Source organism: Planococcus citri, chromosome 2, assembly GCF_950023065.1.
Source record: "Planococcus citri chromosome 2, ihPlaCitr1.1, whole genome shotgun sequence".
NCBI classification, from domain to species: Eukaryota; Metazoa; Arthropoda; class Insecta; order Hemiptera; family Pseudococcidae; genus Planococcus; species Planococcus citri.
The window spans coordinates 63,522,282-63,545,470 of NC_088678.1; the positions used below are offsets into that span (position 1 = coordinate 63,522,282).

The 23,189-nt window shown below is 34.3% G+C and overlaps 1 protein-coding gene across 1 annotated transcript in view; it reads left to right on the plus strand.

The window, feature by feature from the left end:
* The first annotated feature begins 4,084 nt into the window (after window positions 1–4,084).
* LOC135837000 (D-beta-hydroxybutyrate dehydrogenase, mitochondrial) overlaps window positions 4,085–23,189 on the plus strand; it is a 46,130-nt gene continuing 27,025 nt past the window's right edge. Inside the window, exons 1-2 of the mRNA XM_065352115.1 lie at window positions 4,085–4,603; window positions 9,903–10,430. Coding sequence (XP_065208187.1) covers window positions 9,929–10,430 — 502 coding nt within the window. The 5' untranslated portion in view covers window positions 4,085–4,603; window positions 9,903–9,928. The remainder of the gene's footprint in view (window positions 4,604–9,902; window positions 10,431–23,189) is intronic.

Genomic DNA, 23,189 nt, shown 5'->3' on the forward strand with positions numbered 1-23,189 from the left:
TTCTACAAAAAAAGTAAGCTAGAAGATGAAGATTTGAAACTTGGTTTAGGTACATTTGTACACCTGCTAAAATCGATCTCACCCCCCATGGATCGATTGGCATAATTTTTCAGCCGATCTGGAGCCTCCAGAAAAAGTTGGTTTTTCTCCAGTAACTTCAAATCGTTCCAGAAGGCGTTGTAATCAACTTCGACACCTGAAAATTTAATCCTATCATGAGTTCTACATTCCAAATAGGTACATTAGGGTAGGTGAATCGTAAATCTGAGATGACGAGTTGAAACATGTATTTTTTTTACAAGTTGAAAAATCTCAAATAAAAAAAAAAAAAACAAAATTGTCAATTTTGTAACAATTTTCTCAGAACTTCTTCTACTTAAGGTACTAAAGTCGATTAACACCCCTCGCTCGCCCCCTCCCCAAATATTGCAGACTCGAGGGCATATTTTTACTGAATCAAAAAATAAGTGTCGCGTGGATGGAATTTTCAAGTCTTGTTTGGAGCAGTATTGAAATTGCTGGAGAAAAATCAACGTTTGCTGGAGGCTCTAGATCGGTCTAAAAATTATGGAAACCAATTTGAGCCTTGAGGGGTTGATTTTACGAAGGACCAAAAGTTTGGAGTTTTTTTTTCAAAATTGATGATTATAGAATTTTTTTAACGTTTGAGATTTTTTAACTTGTAAAAAAGATACCTTTTTCAACTCGTCAACTCGGATTTGGAATTCATCCACCTTACTCACTGAAATTTTAATAGGATCAAATTTCCAGCTTCCGAAGTTTATTACAACGCCCTCTGGAGCGATTTTGAATTGCTGGAGAAAAGTCAACTTTTGCTGATGGAGGCTTCAGATCAGCCTGGAAATGGTGGAAATCGATTTGAGGGATCGACTTTAGGAGGTACTAAAAGTTTTGAGTAATCTGATGCAAAAATTGACGATTTTGAATTTTTTTAATTTGAGATTTTTTATAGTAAAAAAATACACTTTGAAAATCTTTACCTCGGATTTCGATCCTAATCGATTCATAATGTTAATGTCGTATTAAAACGCCTCCTGGAGCGATTTGATTTTCCTGGAGAAAATCCAACTTTTTCTGGAGGCTCCAGATTAGCTGAAAAATACAAGTACCTTGATTCGACTTTGGTAGTTCAGATTTTTATCTCCGGTTGCCTTCATTTTCCGCAATTTTGTGAGCGATTGGTACCTTTGAAACTTATGGAAAATTATAAAACTTGATCTGGAAACCCGGTAAAAGTGCAGAAGGAGAGGAGAATCATAAAAATTATTTCACATTTTTTTCTACTTTCTTTTTGAAACACACTCCCTTCCATTTTATTGGAGTTGATGCAGCGGGTCAATGACCTTAAGAGGTTAGACAGGCAGACAGAGGACATAGGGAAGCCAGGGAGATGGGACAATGACCTTGGTAAGTCAGATATGGCAGACAGACGACCTTGGGAAGCCAGACCAAATGGTAAATGGCCTTGGGAGGCCAGACAGGCAGACATATAGGAGCTCGGGAAGCTAGGTAGACAGGCTAATGACCTGAGTACACCTGACAGACGACCTTCAGAAGCTAGACTGGAGGGTCAATGACCTTAGGATACCATCGTGTAGATAAACGACCTTGGGAAGCCAGGCAGACGGGTCAAGGACCTTATAGGAGGGTAGACATGCAAACAACAAACGACCTTGAGATACCAGATAGAAAGGTCAATGACCTTGGGAAGCCAGACAGGCGGGTCAATGACCATAGAAAAGCAGACAGGCATACAGACAAGGACAACAATAGGAAATCCAGAAATACGGGTTAATGGCCGTATAGGTTGCCAGACTAACAGACCATCTTGGGAAACCAGACATAGGGGTGAATGACCAGGTTAATGGCCTTATAGGTGGTCAGACTAACAGACGATCTTGGGAAACCAGACATAGGGGTGAATGACCTTGAATGGCCTTACAGTCAAACGGACGACCTTGGAAAGCCAGACAGAAGGGTCAATGGCCTTATACGAGGCTAGACATGCAAACAACAGACGACTTTTTGAGATGCCAGATAGAAAGTTCAATGACTTTGGGAAGCCAGACAGGCAGCCAGAGCAGCTTGGGAAGCCAGACAGGCGGGTCACTGACCATAGAAAAGCAGACAGGCATACAGACAACAATAGGAAATCCGACATACAGGTTAATGGCCTTATAGGTGGTCAGACTAACAGACGATCTTGGGAAACCAGACATAGGGGTGAATGACCTTGAATGACCTTACAGTCAAACGGACGACCTTGGGAAGCCAGACAGAAGGGTCAATGGCCTTATAGGAGGCTAGACATGCAAACAACAGACGACCTTGAGATGCCAGATAGAAAGGTCAATGACTTTGGGAAGCCGGACAAGCAACCAGAGGAGCTTGGGAAGCCAGACAGGTGGGTCACTGACCATAGAAAGGCAGACATACAGACAATATTAGGAATCCAGACATACGGGTCAATGGCCTTATAGGTGGCCAGACTAACAGACGTTCTTGGGAAACCATGGACATGGGGGTGAATGACCTTGAATGGCCTTACAGTCAAACGGACGACCTTGGGAAGCCAGACAGAAGGGTCAATGGCCTTATTAAAAGGCCACACATGGGTATGAACAACCTTAGGAAGCCAGACAGACAGTAAGTAACCTGTTAACACCCATTTTCAGCAATATTTTATGCAATTTTTCAAATTTGGCCAAATTTTATCAGTTTTTTTTTCATATATTTAATGCTTTTTTGATGATTTTTTTTATGGTTTTTGTGTAATTTTAACATGAAATCTCGGTGAATTCTGGACATTTTGTCAAATTTTTGAAAACTTGGAGCGAAAAAATACGAATTATTCTTGATAAATATCCCGTAGGTTCTTAAGACCAAAAGATTCGATCAAATTCAACTGTACACTAAGTATAGTATGTTTTGTCTGACTTTCGAGAACTGGGAAAAAAGTCAAGATGCATTCTCAACATAACTTCAGGTTTTAAAATTTCACAAAGATCAGTTTAAAAAACAACAACAACAACATTAACCATTCATTTAAAATTCCTGTGTCTAAGAACACTTCGAACATCAAATTTTTTTCAGATTTTGATCCAAAATTTCCCCAAAGGTTAGGATAAGGTAGGTATTACATTTCTTATATAAAGTTGAAAAATTGAACAGTAGGTAACTTATTGCATTTTAGTCAATAATTCAAGCTAACAATTATTCCAGACTATCTTTGGAAGAAAATCATAAAATTTTACCCCTCCTCCCTCCTCTCACTTCTCCTTCAAAAATTGAAGTTAAAAGGCACACAATACAAATCCACTTCGAATATTCAAGTAAAATCTCGACTGTAAACAAAAAACAATCTCCTTTTATTGTTTTCATCGCAGTCAATTACACTTCACATTCATTCGTACTTAAGTAGGTATCACTGAATCATGTTAAATATCCAACTCCACACAGGCACCAATTCCAAAATTACGACTTAATTGGTTGCAGTAATTCCTGTGTTATGTCAATTGATTTAATCATCTTGACCACTTTAACGGGCTTTTCATTACCAATATTAATGGTCTACCAATTGTAAAATCTGGCTTTTAATTTCCTTAACGGGTTATTTCTTCCCAAAAATTGGCTCATGCTCATTGTACTGTACAGGTAGGTATCGAAGAATTTCACCTTAGATGCATTTTAACATACGATCAGCATTTCAATACGCATTGGGCATATTTTATCATTTTTTGGCACACTCTGAATACCATACACTATAGCAATTGCCCATAGCCTAATTCTTTTTTATATACGTGTTTTTTTTTCATTTTGCCAACATGGTATCAAATTAGGTCACCATTTTTTTATTTTGAAAACATAAAAATGCAGGTCATCGATGTTTAATTTACTCTGCTGCTATACGTGTATTGTATTTGTGTTTATGTATGTCTTTGCGGCTCGTATTATGAACACGACTCGATTCATCGTCCCTCGTCCATCGAATTCGAATAGGTAAAGTTGTAGGTACTCGTAATATGATCAGAATGTTGATAACGTGTACCAGGGATTGGTCATTCTTTTTACAATATCGCCACAATATACGAGTACAACTACAACAAGTATAATGGAATTCAAATGTTTATAAATAGTATACAGATACACAGAGCATAAGAATCAAAACTCCACGGAATTGGTGGGATAAGAGAGCTAAGCTATATACCTATACCATAGACACTCCCTGAGGGGGGACAACTTCTTGCAAGAACGTGATAACAGACCCTGAGGCGTGTTCCAGCAACCTTCTGCAGGTAAACCTGGCTTCTAATCGGAGTCGTCGAGTTGGTATTTTCGTTCGCGTGCCGCGATCATTTCGTCGTCACGATATATTTCGCGTTCGCGCTATTTTTTTCTCAATTTTTTTGCCTTAAAATTTGATATACCTATTTTGTGAAATAAAATGTGATAATCGATTTTATCGAATTCGCGAGTGTTAGTGAACTTGTGGTGAAGTGAAGTGATATTTGAATGGTTGTTTTATTGGGGAAAATTTCGGGTTTGTGAATGCAAACGTAAATTCATCGAAGGAAATTCGCAGGTAGGTTTTAATTTACCTAATGGTTTATTGAGTAATGTAAATGTATTGTGCCTATAGTTTATTTTTACTTATTTTTTCGTAGTATTTTGATGGTACTTTTAAAATTAGGAATTATGGAGGTTCTAGATCGAGACGATTGGCATTTTAAAAAAAATGAAATTTTCTAGCCTAGATGTCTTTGATTCGACGTTTTCACAGCATCAATGAAGGTAGATCTGGGAATCAAATAAGGAATACATAATTTTAGATAGAATATGTTGGGAATTCTACACAACACTTCATATCAATTTAAAATAACAAACATTCTTTTAAAAATTGAAATTTGATCTAAGGTCAGGGAGTTAAGGAAAATGAGTGATGATGGTGGGAGGGGATGATATGGTAAACCCTGCTTTTTTTTTGAAAAACGTCAGTACTGGTTTTGAGGATGTATTTGTCTATACATCCCTCCCCCCTCCCTCCCACCACAACAGGAGTTGAATTTTCTAAAATTAGCCTTATAAGTAGAAGATTTTCAAAAATGAAGATTTTGATAATAGATTTATATCCCCCCCCCCCCCATTACTTATGACTCCATCAGAGATTAGCATGATTAAGTATTTTAAAGAAACGTTTTATTGATATTTTGTGAAAATATGCATTTTTGTATTTCATTTTATAGAGATCCAACGGTCAACCTTAAGTTATTTCCAGTCAAGGAAATTCAAACGAATAATTATAAATCAACGCATAAATTCTGTTCTAATTAAGCACCTGTAAATTAATTTGAAATACCAGAAATACATAAAAGTAAATGAAATAATTGAGAAATTAAAAAAAAATACATTTGAAAATGCAAGGACTTATTCACGAAAGTGGAAAAAAAGATTGATCTCAGCAGCTATTTTTCGTTGAAAAAAATTACTGTACGCAACCAAGAGGAAAATTTTACAATTTTATCAATGTCGATCGGTCCAAAAAATTTGTCCGAGTTCAAAAGCATGTAAGTAGTTTAAACCACAGAACCAAATTTTGAGCTGCTGAAGTTGATATTCGAAATGTTGATGAATTTTGCAAAATGGCGGAAATGTCTTATTTGCCTTTCGCGCTGATTTTTTTGAAAATTAGTCAGTGAGCCAAAACTGACCAACCCCCTCCACCATTAAACGATTAGGGTCATTTTAGGGTTATTTTTGAGGCGATACTTTAGCAGAAAAATCCCCGCCCGTTTCTTCCCCATCCAAAAACTCATCAAGTAGGTACCCTAGCTGGTACCTACAGTTCATAAATAGGAAATTCTATTTCCTACAATTTCCATTCCTTTTATTTTTTTTTTTATAACATCAATTTTTTTTCAAAAATCCAACTTTTTGTGAAGAAGGAATTGACCAAAAACAAATTTTTTTATCGAAAATTTTACAGTTTTGAAAACAAAAGACTCCAAAAAATGTATTTTTTTGAAAGATAAGATTCTATGACCTGACATGCAAAACAAATTTTTCAGGCCAAAGTTTTTCAAATCAATTTTTCAACTTAGAAAATAAGAATTTTTTAAAAATTATTTCCCAAATTTAAAAAGTGTGAAATAAATGAAAAATTTCAAAAAAAAATTCAAGTCAATTTTTCAATTACTGAAGAGAACTAAAAAATTTTGAAAAATGATCTCGAAATTATAATTTATGTAAAAGGATTAAGAAATAAATTCAAAAATACAAAATTTTATTAAAAAATAAAAAAAAAAGAATTTTGTCAAAAAAAAGACAATATCTGGGGGTTGTGGCGCGAAATGAAAACTCAAAATAATGAACTTCGTGCTCGATTTTTTAAATAAAAATATTTTAAAAGAAATTTTGCTCCTTCTATAGTGGAAAAAGGATGAGATTTTGAAATATGAATTCTTTAAAAATATTTAGGATGAAAAATGTTGTCTACCTAAGTAGGTAGTTGGTATCTATTGATGATTTAATGAAATAAATTTCATTTTTTTCATTTCTTGAAGTCCATAATAGTGTTGCTTCAAAAATCTCAACAAAAAGGTCCATTTACAATCAATATTTTTCTACAAAAAAATGGTGGACAAAATTCGAAATAAATCATCAGTGTAAATTTCAGGTGCTGAATTCTTTTTTTTTTTTTTAATTTTGACGAATATTTAAAAATTAAAAATTTGATCGATTTCTTTTTTTCAATGAAATTCATTCAAATGGCTGACATTCGGTTTATATCCTATTTTTGGCCTCTTGAGGATTCGTGATGATTCTCTAGCGGATTTTTGGTTTCCCCAGTTTTCAAAAAAAAAGTCCCTAAATGGGTCAAAATGGACACCAGCTCGTAAAAATTGGATTTACCGTCTTTGAGACCCTTTCCATCGATTTTGACACATTTCAAAACTTCTTCCCCTCCCCCTCAGTTCAAATCCATCATTTTCTCCAACGACTTATTTATTCACCTGCTTATTTTTAATGAAAAATTTCCTTCTTTTGCAAAACTTGAGCACAAAAACTGCTGTAATTTGGTTTGCTTACTATTTTCGACCTCTCGAGTCGATTGGTGATGGTTTCGAGCAGTTCTGGAGCCTCCAGCGAGTTTTCGAGTTATCAAGCTTTCAAAAACATTTCAATTTCAAAATCTGCTGAAGGCTGTAGAACGGTTCAAAATTCCATCAGAAAATTGACATGGAGGTTCAAAAATAGCGTACAACTCAAGTTTCAAATTTTAGTCCTTTGTTTTAATCTGTTCAAAATTCTGATTTTAGGAAAAAATGAAAAAGAACTATAGGTGGGTCATTCCACGTCAATTGGACCAAACAGTGGTAGGGGGTTCGGCGATTTTTTTGAAATTTTTCCTGTGGAAAGACCTTCCGAAGGGATGACCAATGGCCCAAATCGCAGCCCTCTAGCCCATTTTTAAAGGCAGCCAGGGGGTGTCAAATTTTTCAGTGAACCTAAAATATCATCCATTTCAGCAGTGGATTACTCGATAACCGCGATACCTACCAAAATGGAACATTTTCCCATAGTTAGTGGTTTTGAAAGGCTTTTTGGTGATATCATAAAAATCAGTGTTGCCACTTTTTTTCGTACAAAAAATTAGCTTAAAAAGTTTCAAAACGTAGTTTTCATATCGTACCGACTCTCAAAAATTCTGAAAAAAAATATATTATGGACAACTTTTCATGCTGAACAATAAGTATATTAAAATTGGGATGGTAACATGTTGCAAAGTTGATTTTAAAAAATTTTAAGTTTGCGAAAAAATGTGATTTTTTGATTTAAAACATGAAAAAAAGTTTTGATAGGTGAAGTTGACCCATTTGACCCCTATTTTTATGTATCTGTTGAAAAAGTTGAAACCCCCCTTTTACTCAATGAAATGAACTCCTCACAAAAAAATCAAAATTCGAAAAAATTCAAAAAATGAACGAATTTTTATTTTTTTGTTGTGAGTGTAATTTATATCAACTTTTTCATGAAATACGTCAGAAAGAGGTCAAAATAAGACAACTGAATAAATTTAAACTTTTTTTGATGTTTGAAATTGAAAATTGAATTTTTTTGAATTTTGATACCTCAATTTTATCTACGATGATCCCCCCCCCCCATGAAGAAGTTTTGACCACATAAATAATCATCTCAACTATTTCTCCCTCATAATAAATTTGACAAAGTCTAACTCAAAAATTATTCAAATTAATTCATATTGATAAATTGATAATATTATCTTTTTACAAAAATAAATCTAGATACCTATGTTTGACAATCTATTGTATGTATCACTTCCTCACCTCAAAATCTGACATTTCAATGATGAAAAGTGAATTAATCATAAATGTAGGTATACTTACTATAGGTATAGATAATCCACATATCATGCAAATCTATTTCAATCTGTCACGTTGATGTCTTCAAAAATATGACACGACATTTCAGTAGAAGGTCATTCAAATTGGATGAATGAATACGTTTGATCCATTTCATAATTTTTTTAATCCTTCAACAAAATACCTCAGGTAATCCTCTCCCCCTCCTCCCAACCCTTCTTCAAAATTATACGGAGATTTCAAAAACATCCAAATTCAACCGACCATATTTCTAAATCCATCAAAACAACTGGACCAAGTTTCGAGCACAGACGAAAATAAAATTGACCACGTTACATAAATCACTTCCTCCGTTTTCTGATTTAGCTTCATCTCATTGTGAAAGGCAATTTTCACACCACAGGCTATGTAGGTACCTTTCTGCAGTGTTTCTGCAGAAAACGTAGAAGACATATCGAGGACCAACACCATTATTATTATGTCGTTTTTCCTGCCAAAAAAATTAATTGCTTCCCAGTAATCATTTTCCTTTCTCTGCTTTACCTACTTCACTTCAGGAGGAAATGTAACACGAGATACGAGATACAAGATGGCCCCGTCAGCGTTCTTCTGGGTTACTAATAAACCGTCAAATCTTGCAACTCTTCGTCGAACACAGTCACATTTTTAGCTCAGCTAGGCTACATCTCCAAACAACCACAAAAAAAACATGACATTTTTTGAAGGGAAATGTCAAGATCATGTACACAAACTGGTCTAAGATACGGTACATTTGTCTAGAAACAAAATAAACACGATGGACAAACTGTTAGATGTCCATGTCCATGTCCATAAGCTATAGTCATCGACATTCGACAACTTGTTGCATTAGCATAGCCTACACGATTCGTCATGTTTCCTGTAGTTACTATACGTACTTACTTATGCCAGTCTCATTATTCTTCGAGTTTTCGCACAATGTGGTTGAACACGTGTTAGAATAATTTAAGAGAAAAAGTGTAGGTATGATGATAATAAGTTCACACATGGTTAAGAAAAAAATGACTACTGTAGGTACCACCTTGGACACTTCGTCAGCATGTAATTCCCACAGCATTGCAACTTGAGCATCTAGCAGTTTGATATGGTTACGAAATGTCGTTTTAACGCTTATTATTATAATACTTTGCATACCTAGCTGGCTGGGCTACAGAAGCGTGTAGTTTTGTTTTCGCCTTTCGGGCACATGGAGATGAGCGTTAGAGTTAGGTACAGTGAAAAATTGTCACGGCCTTGATGCGTGAAACGCGGAAAAGAATAGGAAACCGAATGGACAATGGTAGAAATTGGTTAATTTTCTTGTCAATTTCTCGTCCCCCTACTCTCCCCACCACGCCAGTTCTGCTGGAAAACCAAACGCCACGTCTTATAGGTTGTCGTTCTCTAAACACAACATCTTACTCTATTTTATATAATCTCGAGAGGCAATAATAATTACAATCGATTATTTCCTTTTTACAGAAATATGGAATAACTCGACTCGAACCATGGACGAAGAAACGATCGTTGTATTGGCTATCCAATTATTCGCCTTATCATGCATCGCAGCAGCCCTCGTCGTGTACCTGGTCTGCAAGGTGAATCGTCGCAAACACACTTACGATTCGGAATTCCCTACCCTTAACGTGGGTACCGGACGTTCGGTGCTGATCACCTGTTGCGAAACCATCTTCGGCATCCAGTTAGCTCTGCATTTGACTTCGCTCGGATTCAGAGTTTTTGCCGGAGTTAAGCCGGCTCAAGGGCATGAAGATCGGAATGAAGATGACGACGATACCAAATCGTCCGAAGCTGTTAAGATCCTTAAGGCGAAATTGAAACAAAGAGAAGCCCTGTCTACCGCTTTGATCGGCGTTGATGGAGAAGAATATGTTATTCAGACGTCTAATTTTGGAAGTTTAATAACCGTACCGTTAGATGTGACCAGGGAGGATTCATTACACGAGGCTATGGATAATATAAGAAGACATCTACCTGCCGGCGAAGATGGTGAGTTTTTTCATTTTGCTTGAACATATTCTATTACCTGCATAATGATGAGTAAATATGTAGTAGCTACCTATCGATGACCATTAGAATTTTTACAACTTACTTCGTCATGTTGTAGTAATTATTACGTGCTCGAGAGTGTCTAATGTAATATTCTGGTTCATTGATGAAAACGTCACGCGAATATTGCGGGAAATTATGAGCTTTGCAATATTATAATTGGATTTTTCCATTAAAATTTTCCAGGAATTAGAATTATTTACCTATCTATATACTTACCTACAAAAAAATTTCATGGGTAAATTGATGCATCGATCAGAAATGAAAAAATAGAGAATAAAGGCTTGGGAAATTTCATTTGCGAATGATTCATGATAGAAGCATCATCTTACAAATGAATCGTTCGCGGTTCGCGAACTGATTTATGATGAATGAATCAGGATCAAGTCAACCATATGAAAAATAAACATTCGTCCGAACTTGTTCGGGAAAAATTGAATCATTGAGAAAGTATCCATGTAGGCGTTCGCGAATGATTTATAAACAGAAAATCATTCTGTAAGTGAATCGTTCGCGAACTGATGATTTTCCCCCAAAAAATCGTCAAATTGAAAAATATAGGTATTTTTGAGATTATTTGAAAAAATTGAAGCTCATCAGTCACCTATCGCGTAGGTTGTTCGCGAACGATTCACTATGGAGAATGATTCTTTAGATGAATCGTCTATGAACGAATTCCCATTGATTCGATCTGGCAGTTACATAGTCATAGTGAGTAGATTTATAATATTGGGTTGAAACATGAAAATACAAATTTTTTCACTTTTGATTATCGTTCACGAATGATTCAAAACAAAAGAATCATTTCACGAATGAATCGTTCAAGAACTGATTTTCCCAAAAATATCATCAAATTGAAAATATTTTCAAGATTACTTGAAAAAATTGAAGCCCATCAATTATCTCGCATAATTCGTTCGCGAACGATTCACTACGGAGAATGATTCTTTAGATGAATCGTCTGTGAACGAATTCCTATTGATTCGTTCCAACAGTCCTTTGATTATCGTTCACGAATGATTCAAAATGAAAGAATCGTTTCCCAAATAAAACGTTCGAGAACTATATTATTTCCTAGCCTGTATTTTTTAAAAATTTCAATAAAATAGTGAGTTTGTGGCAAGGCGTTCCGCGTTCGTGAGTGATTCTTGACAAGAGAATGATTCACCATTACTTATTGGATATATTTTATAATTTTTTGATAATTTTGCTTTTTTTGGTAAATTTTTGGTGATTTTGATAAATTATGGGTGATTGGTAATTATGTAAATATCATTGGTAATTTACTGATAATTTTGGTAAACATTTGGTATTTTAGCAAAGATTCTAGCAAACTCCTGGTAATTTCCTGGTAAATTCAGTAAATTACTGGTAACTTTAGTACATTTACTGGTAATTTTTTGGTAAATTACTGGTAATTTTTTGGTAAATTACTGGTAATTTTTTGGTAAATTACTGGTAATTTTTTGGTAAATTACTGGTAATTTTTTGGTAAATTACTGGTAATTTTTTGGTAAATTACTGGTAATTTTTTGGTAAATTACTGGTAATTTTTTGGTAAATTACTGGTAATTTTTTGGTAAATTACTGGTAATTTTTTTAGTAAATTACTGGTAATTTTTTTGGTAAATTACTGGTAATTTTTTGGTAAATTACTGGCAATTTTTCGGTAAATCACTGGTAATTTTTTTGGTAAATTACTGGTAATTTTTTGGTAAATTACTGGCAATTTTTTGGTAAATCACTGGTAATTTTTTTGGTAAATTACTGGCAATTTTTTGGTAAATTACTAGTAATTTTGACAACTTTTTGGTAATTTAGTTGAATTTTTGATAATTTTAGTATTTATGAAATTCTCGACACTTGAAGGTACTTTTGGCAAAATTTGAGAAGGATGGACGTTCAAAAGTTGCATTTTTTTGTAATTTTGACCATGTTTAAAGTAATTTGAACGAGAAGGAGAGGAGAAGAAGTTGAAATAGATCGAAAAAAATTATCAAACTCAAAACCGTAAAATCAATAACAATCGATACCTATGTTCTTCATCTTACTTTTTTTTCTGTTTTGAATTTTTGATTAAAATTCAGGGTTCTTGTGTCTTTGAGCTATGCCAGAATCCTCAGATGATGGATTTTAAATTTTGAACTCACCAAGCATGTAAAGTTGAACATTGACGAGCTCTTTGGAATTTAAATTTTGGTTTTAATATCAAATCTCACAACTATGTTCAACTACCTACTCTGTTTATTTGCTCAAAATTCAACTAGTTTCCAGGCACGGACCCTAAAATTTGATAGTTTCGCAGTCAATATTGCAAATATTGCAATTGCATCAAAAAATACGAGTCTAACCACCTCTCCATCCTCTCCACAACACTTGGAAGCTTTCAAGACGAAAATGATGATCATTTCACTATACCAAAGAATAAGGCAACTCGTAAGTAAAATAAATTTGAACACCCATCAAATTTGATCTCATATTTAATCCATAACAGGTCCACATAAAAATGACATTTCCACCCCTCTCGCTTTATTTTCTCCTCAGAACTCGAACCCATGGCACAATAGCCCTTGTTTTCCTTCGTCGGTGACAGGAAAATCTGGCTAATAATCATAATACTCGTATTCAAATGGAGGAGAACTCGCTCGAGCGTAAAATAAGCCACTGTAACTGTTTCCCATTTCCTTTTCATTGATAACATAAAATTTACTACTCGTAAGTCTCTTCTCTTCTGCGTATCTCGCGGGCTTGACGATCTGGCACATACAAAACCAATGCTATTAATTTCTAACTGGTTTTTTTTTCAAAGCGCTTCTGCCTTTTCAACCAGCAGTTGAATTTTCTCTTCTATAATGTACAGTTACATAGGAACGATTAACGCACCTCGTCGTATGCTATAGCGATAGGTGCTTTGAAATATGTAATTTTTCTATGCTTGGATTAACATACCTATTACTTTTTTTCTATTTCTTTTATCATCGTATATACATATGGTACCACCTATAGCCTACCTACGTGTACTATATACTTTCAAATTATAGTATAGGCATGTATGTGCAATGTGACATATATGAAATATGAAATATGGCGCAAAACAAACGCAAACGTAAACAAATATTCCTTATGTATCGAATAGACAGGACAGAGACTTTCATTTATGCGTTTCCGAATATGCCTACCTACGCGTTAATTGGGTTATCATAAAGCTAAGTATTATTTGTTCGAAAGCGCACACGTGTGTGCCGGACTTAATAATAAGTAGGTGACATTGATGACAGAATACCTAAGCGAAAAAGTTGGCTATTCAATACTCTAGGTACTTCTTACTTTTATACCTACGTTTAATAGGCGTATCTAACTAAATACGCACAAGAATTTATAACTCCCCCGGAGGTGTGCTCTGTACTTACCTACACTGCGAGTGTGACTATGCAGTGTACCTCTACAGTATAAGATGACATCTCACAGCGAGAGATCGTCAAATTGTACCCAGCGGCTATTCATGGGTTTTAATCGATAAGGAGAAAATAACCATAGAATGAGAGAAACTAGTGCAGATCGATATCTTAGTTATCACGAATAAAGATGCACTGGAATTCTATACCTATGAGTATACCTATGAGAGTATCATTTCTTTTTTGCGATATTGTGATGCATATGTGTGTGTCGTCGCATCGTGCTTAGTTACATAATTGAGATCAGGATCACGATTTGATGTAGGTAGGAATTTCTATTTGTATGCAACTGTACGTATGAACAGAGCTTTAACGAGCATGAACTAAACCACTTCGTAAACGGAAAAGGTCAAAATGTCTACTGATCTATGACTTTGTTGTGAATGGAATAGGTAGGGTTGATTGAACTTTTTTTCGTCATTGTTCGTTTTGATCGATTTCAATTGAAAGAGTTTAATTTTATTGAAAAGTGAGATAGGTTTTGTGAAAGGTTCAATGGCCCAAGGAGTGTAAGAAAATAGGTACCTACCTACCAATTTCTCGAGTTGAACATTTAGTTAAAATTGACGGAAGATGATTACAGTGGCCGAATATGTATTTCAGTGTGAAAATCCTGGAAAAGCGTGTTTTGTTGATACTGTTTGTAGGATAGGGGGAAAGGGGTGGTGGGTTGACGACTGATGACGATAGGGGAGGTACGTAGAAGAGGGTGGAATAAAAAATCTAAAAATTATTCAAAAAGCTCAAGAAACGCAGAAAGTCATCGCAGATTGTGAAATCCATTTCTATCAAGTTTAAGGTGGCTAAGATTCTTTTGAAAATTTTTGTTCAACAAGTCACATGTTTTTGAAAACATTTCAATTTTTTACATTATTTTAATCAATTTTTATGGTATTTAACAAGTAAAAAAAAGTAAGAAAATGACCCAAATTGCAAGAATCAGGAAATGGTTTGAAAAATTGTACTTATACCTAATCGTAAAATAACCAGTCAATTACAAATTAAAAATTCACTCAAACAATACAATAAAACTAGGATTACAAAAAAATTACCTAAATTCTATCAAGTTATCAGTAGATTATCAAAAATTTACCAAAATTACTTGTAAGTGTCAAGAATTTACGAGGTTATTGCGTTACTCGTGCGCATTTTTATTAGGGTCGAGTAGTTTTACTTTTTATTTCGTCGATCTTTTTTGTACAGAAGAGAGAAGAAATATGTTAAATTGTTTCACTGCAGAGAACAGGGATTATATTTTGGTAAAAACTAAAATATTTTACTGATTCGTCATGGCAAAGCTATTTTACTGTTTTATTAATGTTAGCTTTTTGGGGTTAATTTCATAAATTTATCTACTAAAATTATCAGACATTCAACACCTGAATTACCTACCAAAAATGTGTCAAAATCTCCAGTAATTTACCAAAAAGTTACCAGTAAGTTACTAAAAAATTACCAGTAATTTACCAAAAAATTACCAGTAATTTACCAAAAAATGACCAGTAATTTACCAAAAAATGACCAGTAATTTACCAAAAAATGACCAGTAATTTACCAAAAAATTACCAGTAATTTACCAAAAAATTACCAGTAATTTACCAAAAAATTACCAGTAATTTACCAAAAAATTACCAGTAATTTACCAAAAAATTACCAGTAATTTACCAAAAAATTACCAGTAATTTACCAGAGAATTACCAGTAATTTACTAGAGAATTACCAGTAATTTACTAGAGAATTACCAGTAATTTACTAGAGAATTACCAGTAATTTACTAGAGAATTACCAGTAATTTACTAGAGAATTACCAGTAATTCACCAAAAAATAAAATTACCAGTAATTCACCAAAAAATAAAATTACCAGTAATTTACTAAAAAAAAATTTGTTATTTACCAGAAAAATACCAGTAAGTTACCATTAATTTATCAAAATTACCAGTAATTCATCAAAATTACCAGTAATTTACCAAAGTAATTACCAGTAATTGTACCAAGAATTTGCCAGAATCATTAATTCTAATGCTAAAATACAAAATGTTTACCGAAATTACCAGTAAATTACCTATGATATTTACACAATTACCAATCAGGCAATCACCCAAATCCTTTTTTAGAAAATAATTATTGTGAACTACTTAAATTTATTCGAGATATTAAGTACAATGATTTAATTTAAGATATATATTTACTGATATCAAGTCACTTATGTATCTAATACCTTGTGACTGTTTAAACAATATATTAAAAAAAAAAAAAAAAAAAAAATTATCAAAATCACCAAAAATTTGCTAAATTTGCCAAAAACTTACCAAAAAGCAAAATTATCAGAAAATTATGAAATATATCCATTCCAACAGGTAAGTTACCGAAAATTTACCCAAATTATCAGGCAAGTTATCTGAATTTCCAGTAAATTATCAAAAATTTACCTAAAATATATCAGCGAATTGAATTACCAGAATTTACATAAATTACCAATTACCAGAAATTGTCAGCAAAATTTTTACCAGAAACTTACCCAATTCATCTACTTCCTTACAGAAAAATTATCAAAAAAATTACCAAATTAAAAATTGAAATAGCAAGACTGAAGAAGAGGACTGAGGGAAAGAAGATTTTTCTACCAAGAAAACAGACTCCTCCTTCCGAAATTTGTTCAAACCACATACGTATGGCTAATTAAGTAGCTGAAAAAATCCTGAAGGAAGATCGGAGGTCAAAACTTGAGAAAATCTGGGAAAATTTCAGTCTCCCCCCCCCTCCTACTTCACGACACATCACTTCGTCACGCCTCTGATGTCAGAAATTTAATTTGAAATTTCAAAAAATTACGAAGATCAAGAATGAAGTTGACCCCCGCCCCCCCCCCCAAATAAAAAAGTACAGAATATAAGAATCTCAAATTTTCAAAAATATTTCGAAGTCAATCTCTTTCCCGAGAGATTATTTGACCAGCTACACCTGTTCCATCTATGATAAATAAATGAAAATAATTTGTGCACTTGTAAGCTGAAAAAATCTCTTCTTCCTCTTCCAGCTTCTCCAGCAAGGCTCCACAAGCAAATTCCGCTAAAAAATCTCTGGACCTTGATTTTTTTGACATGATTTGAGTTTATGAGAAAAAATAATACTTATTGGTAAAATATTGTTAACATGTTGAGGACCTACATTGGTGCTGCCATTTACTGGAAATGGTTTAAAAGTAAATTTGGAATAACTGATTTTTAGTTCAATTTTGGCTCATTATCAGTCGACTGAAATTTTCTGAGCACGAATGAGCCTAGCTGCTCTGCTCAAGTGCTATCCCTTTCGCCCAGTCCCACTGACCACTGACTGCTGTACGATTATAAATGGAAGAATTTTGTAATTTAAAATTTATTTTATATAGATATCTGCTTATTTCAGAGAAAATTTCTCCACAACTATCTCATTCAAGTGACTAGTTGCACTCGTGAAATTATTATGACATACCTATCTTATACCTACCTACCCATAGTCGCTGGTTAAACTTCCGCAGTAGGTAAAACATAAACCAGAAGTTGAGTTCTGGCCATTCCAATATTGGCAAGAGACAACACGGTACTGTCAACACTGTACAGATCACGAGCCATTAATACGATTCACGTCGACCAGATCTTATGCATTCTACTTGGATCATGATCCAAGATACCAAGAACCATTCTGCATTGTATACGTAGTACATATAGGAAAATTCCACCTCATCAGCAATCCACATCCACATACCACGAACCTGAACCTGTTCCAACAAAGTGCCAAGTTGTAAATCCATCTGACACTAAAAACATTTATAGGTATTAGGTACTGGGTAGGTATAGGTAAAGAACCGTTGTAAAAATCTTTTACGAAACGACCGCTATCGGCTTATAACTATAAGTACATACATCGTTTAGAAATCATTAGAACATGTTAACACACCTTATAGCAATTAGAACACTTCCCATCATAATAAGTGAGGTACCTCTACCTCAAAAAGCAAAAGCAGCTCGCAGAGATCTAACACCTGGTAATACACGAGTTCATTTATGCAACAATTTGACCGGTTAATTATCTCTTAAGACTTGAAAGATGGAGGAAAAAATTTGTGAAACGTTCGATAATACTAGTTGAATAGATCGTAGAGCTCGAGCCAAGCAGGCGATTGTTGACCAACAATACTCTCTCACGAGAGCAATAAATAGAATAGGTACTGTACAGAGTAGTGTAACTCATACCTATGCATAGGGAATAGGGATACCGGCGTAATTATGTAAATTACGATATACCTACGACAAAATGCTGTCAAAAGAACTTACGCTATGTAGATTAAGGTGTAGACTATACGAAGACTAACAATTTTCTAATACGTCCTTCGTTAGGTTATTGCCTCGTTCGTAGATGACTCTGGTGAAAAAATTTCTATTCTAGCGTTTGATGATTTGATACAGCGAGACCGAATAAGGGAATACGACACAACAATCGGACTAATTTGCCGGGTAATTGCAGTTACGAAGATACAACGTTGCTAATCTGTTTACATGGAAACCGGTTTCGTAATCCGATAAAATGTATTAATGATGTGTTAATTGTTATTGCTCGTACGTCGATCATTAATCAACATCGAATGGTTTTTGAAATGAAATGATCGTACAAGAATGTTGTATCTTTGTTGTGGTCTGAATCATTTTGATTTTTTATGATCTTAGATCTGCACAAGCCGAATGAACATAAGGTATAGGTACCTAACTCACAATACAATTCCAGTCACGAGACTATGCGCAGGAGTGGTGGAGAAGAAATAGGTGCTTGGGTTGGAATAAAAAATAGCAATAATTGGTACCCGCTTGATTGTCTTTCGAGTCACGTCCACTGCGCCTTGTAACCATTTTCCTGCGGATAAATCCTTGAAATTTTCGAGTACTTTTTTCCGTCGAGAGAATTATGATGTCATTTTTAATTAACGCGTAGAAGAAACTTCGACTTCGAATGTATTTTTTTTTTGTTTTGTGGAATTTCTCGTCGTTGGTATGTAGATGATGATTTCCGGCCAATGCATACCTACCTAGTTTTCAATACCTACTTGAAAGTTCATCGAGTGAAAATAGCTCGAAAGCCCCCCTCCCCCACCAACCTGATTCTCTGGAACCCATTTTTTCTCAAAGTGGACATCCTCAAGAATATTTTAAAGCAAACTTGCCACAAAAAAGTTGGCCTTACTAACAAAATGATAGCCATTTTGATTATCAGGTCAACCAAAATTACAGATTTTTTTTCTAACATGGGACTCGAATAAAAACTTTTGAACTAGTCAATGTTGGATCGAAAAAGGATGCAAAAATATATCACCAGCCAAAATCTCAGGTCTTAAAGTGCATTTTTCAGTTACAAGTGAATTTTTAAAAATCAAAATTGTGCCAAAAATGTGAAAAAAATCAAAATTTTACCAAATTGACGTAGAAAGCTAAAATTTGAAATGCATCCTGTTTTCGACTTGCGAAATCGATTCGGAACGGTTTTGAAGCGTTTTGAAAAGTTCTGGAGCCTTCGGTAGATTTTTGAAACTTGACATTTCCTCAAAATTTTACCAAATAAAGTTGAAAAGCCAAAATTCACTCTGAATTTCAGATTTTAAAACGCTATTGAGTCGACTGAAAGTGGTTTCAAGTAATTTTGGAGCCTCCAGTGACTTTTTGGAAATTTCTAGAGCTTCCGACGGATTTCCAAAATTTGGATATATCACGAAATACCAAATGAAAAATGAAAGCCGAAATTTACTCTGCATTCTGATTTCAAAATCAAAACGCTAGGTACCTACCTATTATGCTGACTGCAGGCGATTCCAAAAGTCGTTTTAGAGCCTCTAGCGATTTTTTGAAAATTCCTATAAAGCCTCCAGCAGATTTTTGAAACTTGAAATTTCAAAAAAAGAATTACCAAATGAAGTTGGAAAGTCGAAATTTACTTTGCACTCCGACGCTATTTAGTCGACTTCAAATGGTTTCAAGTCGTTTTGAAGCCTCCAGTAATTTTTTTGAAATTCCAGAAGCGTTTTTAAAAAAAGTTTGCGAACTTGATTTTTAAAAGAGAAAATGAAATCGTCATTTCTGAGAATAAAAAGCACACTTTTGAAAATAATGAATAATAAATCTAAACTTCATTTTTTAAACGAAAATGAAACCTTTACTTCGTTTTTGAAGAGAAAATTCAAACTTAATTTTGCAGCAAAAAATACACAAAATCTTCATTTTTAAAGGAAAAATTGGAACTTCATGGAACAAAATCTTTTGAACATGGTTTTTGAAAAAAAAATTTCTTATGAGAATTTTTCTCCAAAAAAGAACTTTTCAACAAGAAAAAAATCTCTCGTCTCTCTCCAAAAATTGTTTGTCGCGAAACAAAAGTTGACTTGACCTTATGTTTAAAAATGTAAGTTTTCATAGTTGAAAAAAAAACATTGTAAAACTTTTTTTAGAAGCTTCTCCAGTAATATTTTTTGAGAAAATGAAATTATAATTTGTTAGGGCGGGGGGGGGGACTTCTCTACGGAGAAAAACTTGTTGAAAAATTCGGTTTTGTAAACAACTCATTCTCGATTTGAAAATTTTTGAAAAAAATACACTTGCTTTGGAGAAAAGAGAGTGCGTGAAAAGTTTTTAAGAGGTCTTTATTTTTCGGATTTCCAAAAAGTCGCTGGAAGCTCCAATACGTGACTTGAAATCACCAACAGTCCACTTAATAGGGTGTTAAAATTGGAGTTCAGAGTGAACTTCGGCTTTCCGACTTCATTTAGTTGAATTTAATGACAATTTCAAGTTTCAAAAATCTACTGGAGGCTCCAAGAATTTAAAAAAAATTCGCTGAAAGCTCCAAATGACATAATAGCGTTTTAAAATGAAAAATGCAGAGTAAATTATCTTTATTTGGTAGAATTTTAAGGAAATTCCAGGTTTCAAAAATCTGCAGGAGGCTCCAGGAATTTGAAAAAATTTGCTGGAGGCTCCAAAACGGCATTATAGCGTTTTGAAATCAGAAATGCTGAGTAAATCATATTTTTTTGGTAGAATTTTAGGGAAATACCAGGTTTCAAAAATTTACTGGAGCCTCCAGGAATATAAAAAAAAATCGCTGGAGGCTCCAAAACGACATAATAGCGTTTTGAAATAAAAAATGCAGAGTAAATTATCATTATTAGGTAGAATTTTAAGGAAATTCCAGGTTTCAAAAGTCTGCTGGAGGCTCCAGGAATTTAAAAAAAATTGCTGGAGGCTCCAAAACGGCATAATAGCGTTTTGAAATCAGAAATGCACAGTAAATTATCTTTATTTGGTAAAATTTTAAGGAAATTCCAGGTTTCAAAAATCTACTGGAGGCTCCAGGAATTTTTAAAAAATCTGCTGGAGGCTCCAGGAATTTTAAAAAAATCTGCTGGAGGCTCCAAAACGGCATAATAGCGGTTGAAATCAGAAATGCTGAGTAAATCATATTTTTTTGGTAGAATTTTAGGGAAATTTCAAGTTTTAAAAATCTGCTGGAGGCTTCAGAACTCCTGAAATGGTTCAAAAACCGTTTCGAATCAATTTGGTGGATCGAAAATAGGACGCATCCAAAATTTCAGCTTTCTACATCAATTTAGGTGAAATTTTGATTTTTTTCACATATTTTTTGGCCCAAATTTGATTTTTAAAAATTCACCTGAAAACGTTAGAAAAAAATCTGTGATTTTGGTTGACCTCATAATCAAAATGGCCGCCATTTTATTAGTAAGGCCAACTTTTTTTGGCAAGTTCACTTTAAAATAAAAAAATCTGTGATGTTGATTGATCTCATAATCAAAATGGCCGCCATTTTATTAGTAAGGCCAACTTTTTTTTTGGTAAGTTTGCTTTAAAATATTTCTTAAGATTCCCACTTTAAGAAAAAAATGGGTTCCAGAAGATGAGGGGGGGGGTTGCAGATTATCTTATTGCTATATACCTACCTAACTAAAGAGGTCTGACCTCAACGAATATGGTTTTTAAAATCTAATATTTCGAAAGAAGAAAACAGGTACTATTTCTCGAGGCAAAAGTGTCATCATATTCGAATGAAATTTTCGTAGAAGCCTCCTACAAGACAAATCTTTCTGCAGCAACCTACTACAAAACAACGTAGAAAATTATTTTTAAAGTCACAATCTAAACAAACCATCAGAAGTGGGCAAAAAACACTCCTCCACTTGTCTCGATGGCCTCATTCATCCTGCCATTTCCCATTCTAAGCCACACATATGAATAATCGTAGATACATCAAACTTATCAGTCCATCTTATATTATCATCTTCCATTAGTTCAAATTACCTATAGGTAGGTTGAGGTTCCAAAATAGGGAATCAATTCTTTACTTTTAGTTCATCTGCGTCTGCGTCAACTTATACTTACCTACCTCTAAGTACCTACCTATATGTATAGCAGCAGAATCTCGTAACGCAAGCTTCATCTGCGCTGATTCGCGAACCTGATTACACCCGGATGAAAATATATTATTCTCGATGATTTAACTGGTTTGCGAAGAATCGTGTACTGGATAGATTACCTATTATATCGTTTATCGTTATGTACTTACCTATCTACTTGAGCATCACGAAGACGAGTCCTAGAACACATTAGTCTATAACGGAATCTGCTCGTATATTACAAATCGGGCATGGGGCATTCGGGCAAAAGCCATTAATAAAAATACACTGGGTAATAATTTTGAATCAACTGAGTTAACCGAGCGATAAAATCGTCTAAATTAGCGTACGTAGGTATCTAGTATTCTCACCACAGCTTTGACTCTCAAAATTACCGCATAACTACCGCATTTTTATACTGCAATGAGACGAATTTCATGGTTCGAAATGTATAACTATCTGTACCGATGAGGCCTATATGGTCCACACATGTGGTCAATGGACCGTACCGTTTGCTCGATATATAGGAAAAAATATTTCGATTCGCATCAATGTCAGCGCTACGAATGCGAAATTACCATCTTATGGAGTATAGGTACTCGTATTTGATCGGATTCGTGTATCCGGTTGCGTAATTGGGCGTTGATGATATGTACCTACTGCAGACGAAGAAATGCGACGATTAAGCGTATCAAATGGCAATTCGAGACAATAGCCGTCATATTCAATATTCGGTCAATTGTAGCAATAAATTTTTACCTTTTTTTCGAGTAAAAACATCGGAAATAGGTTAGTAGTGGCAGAATAATACATCA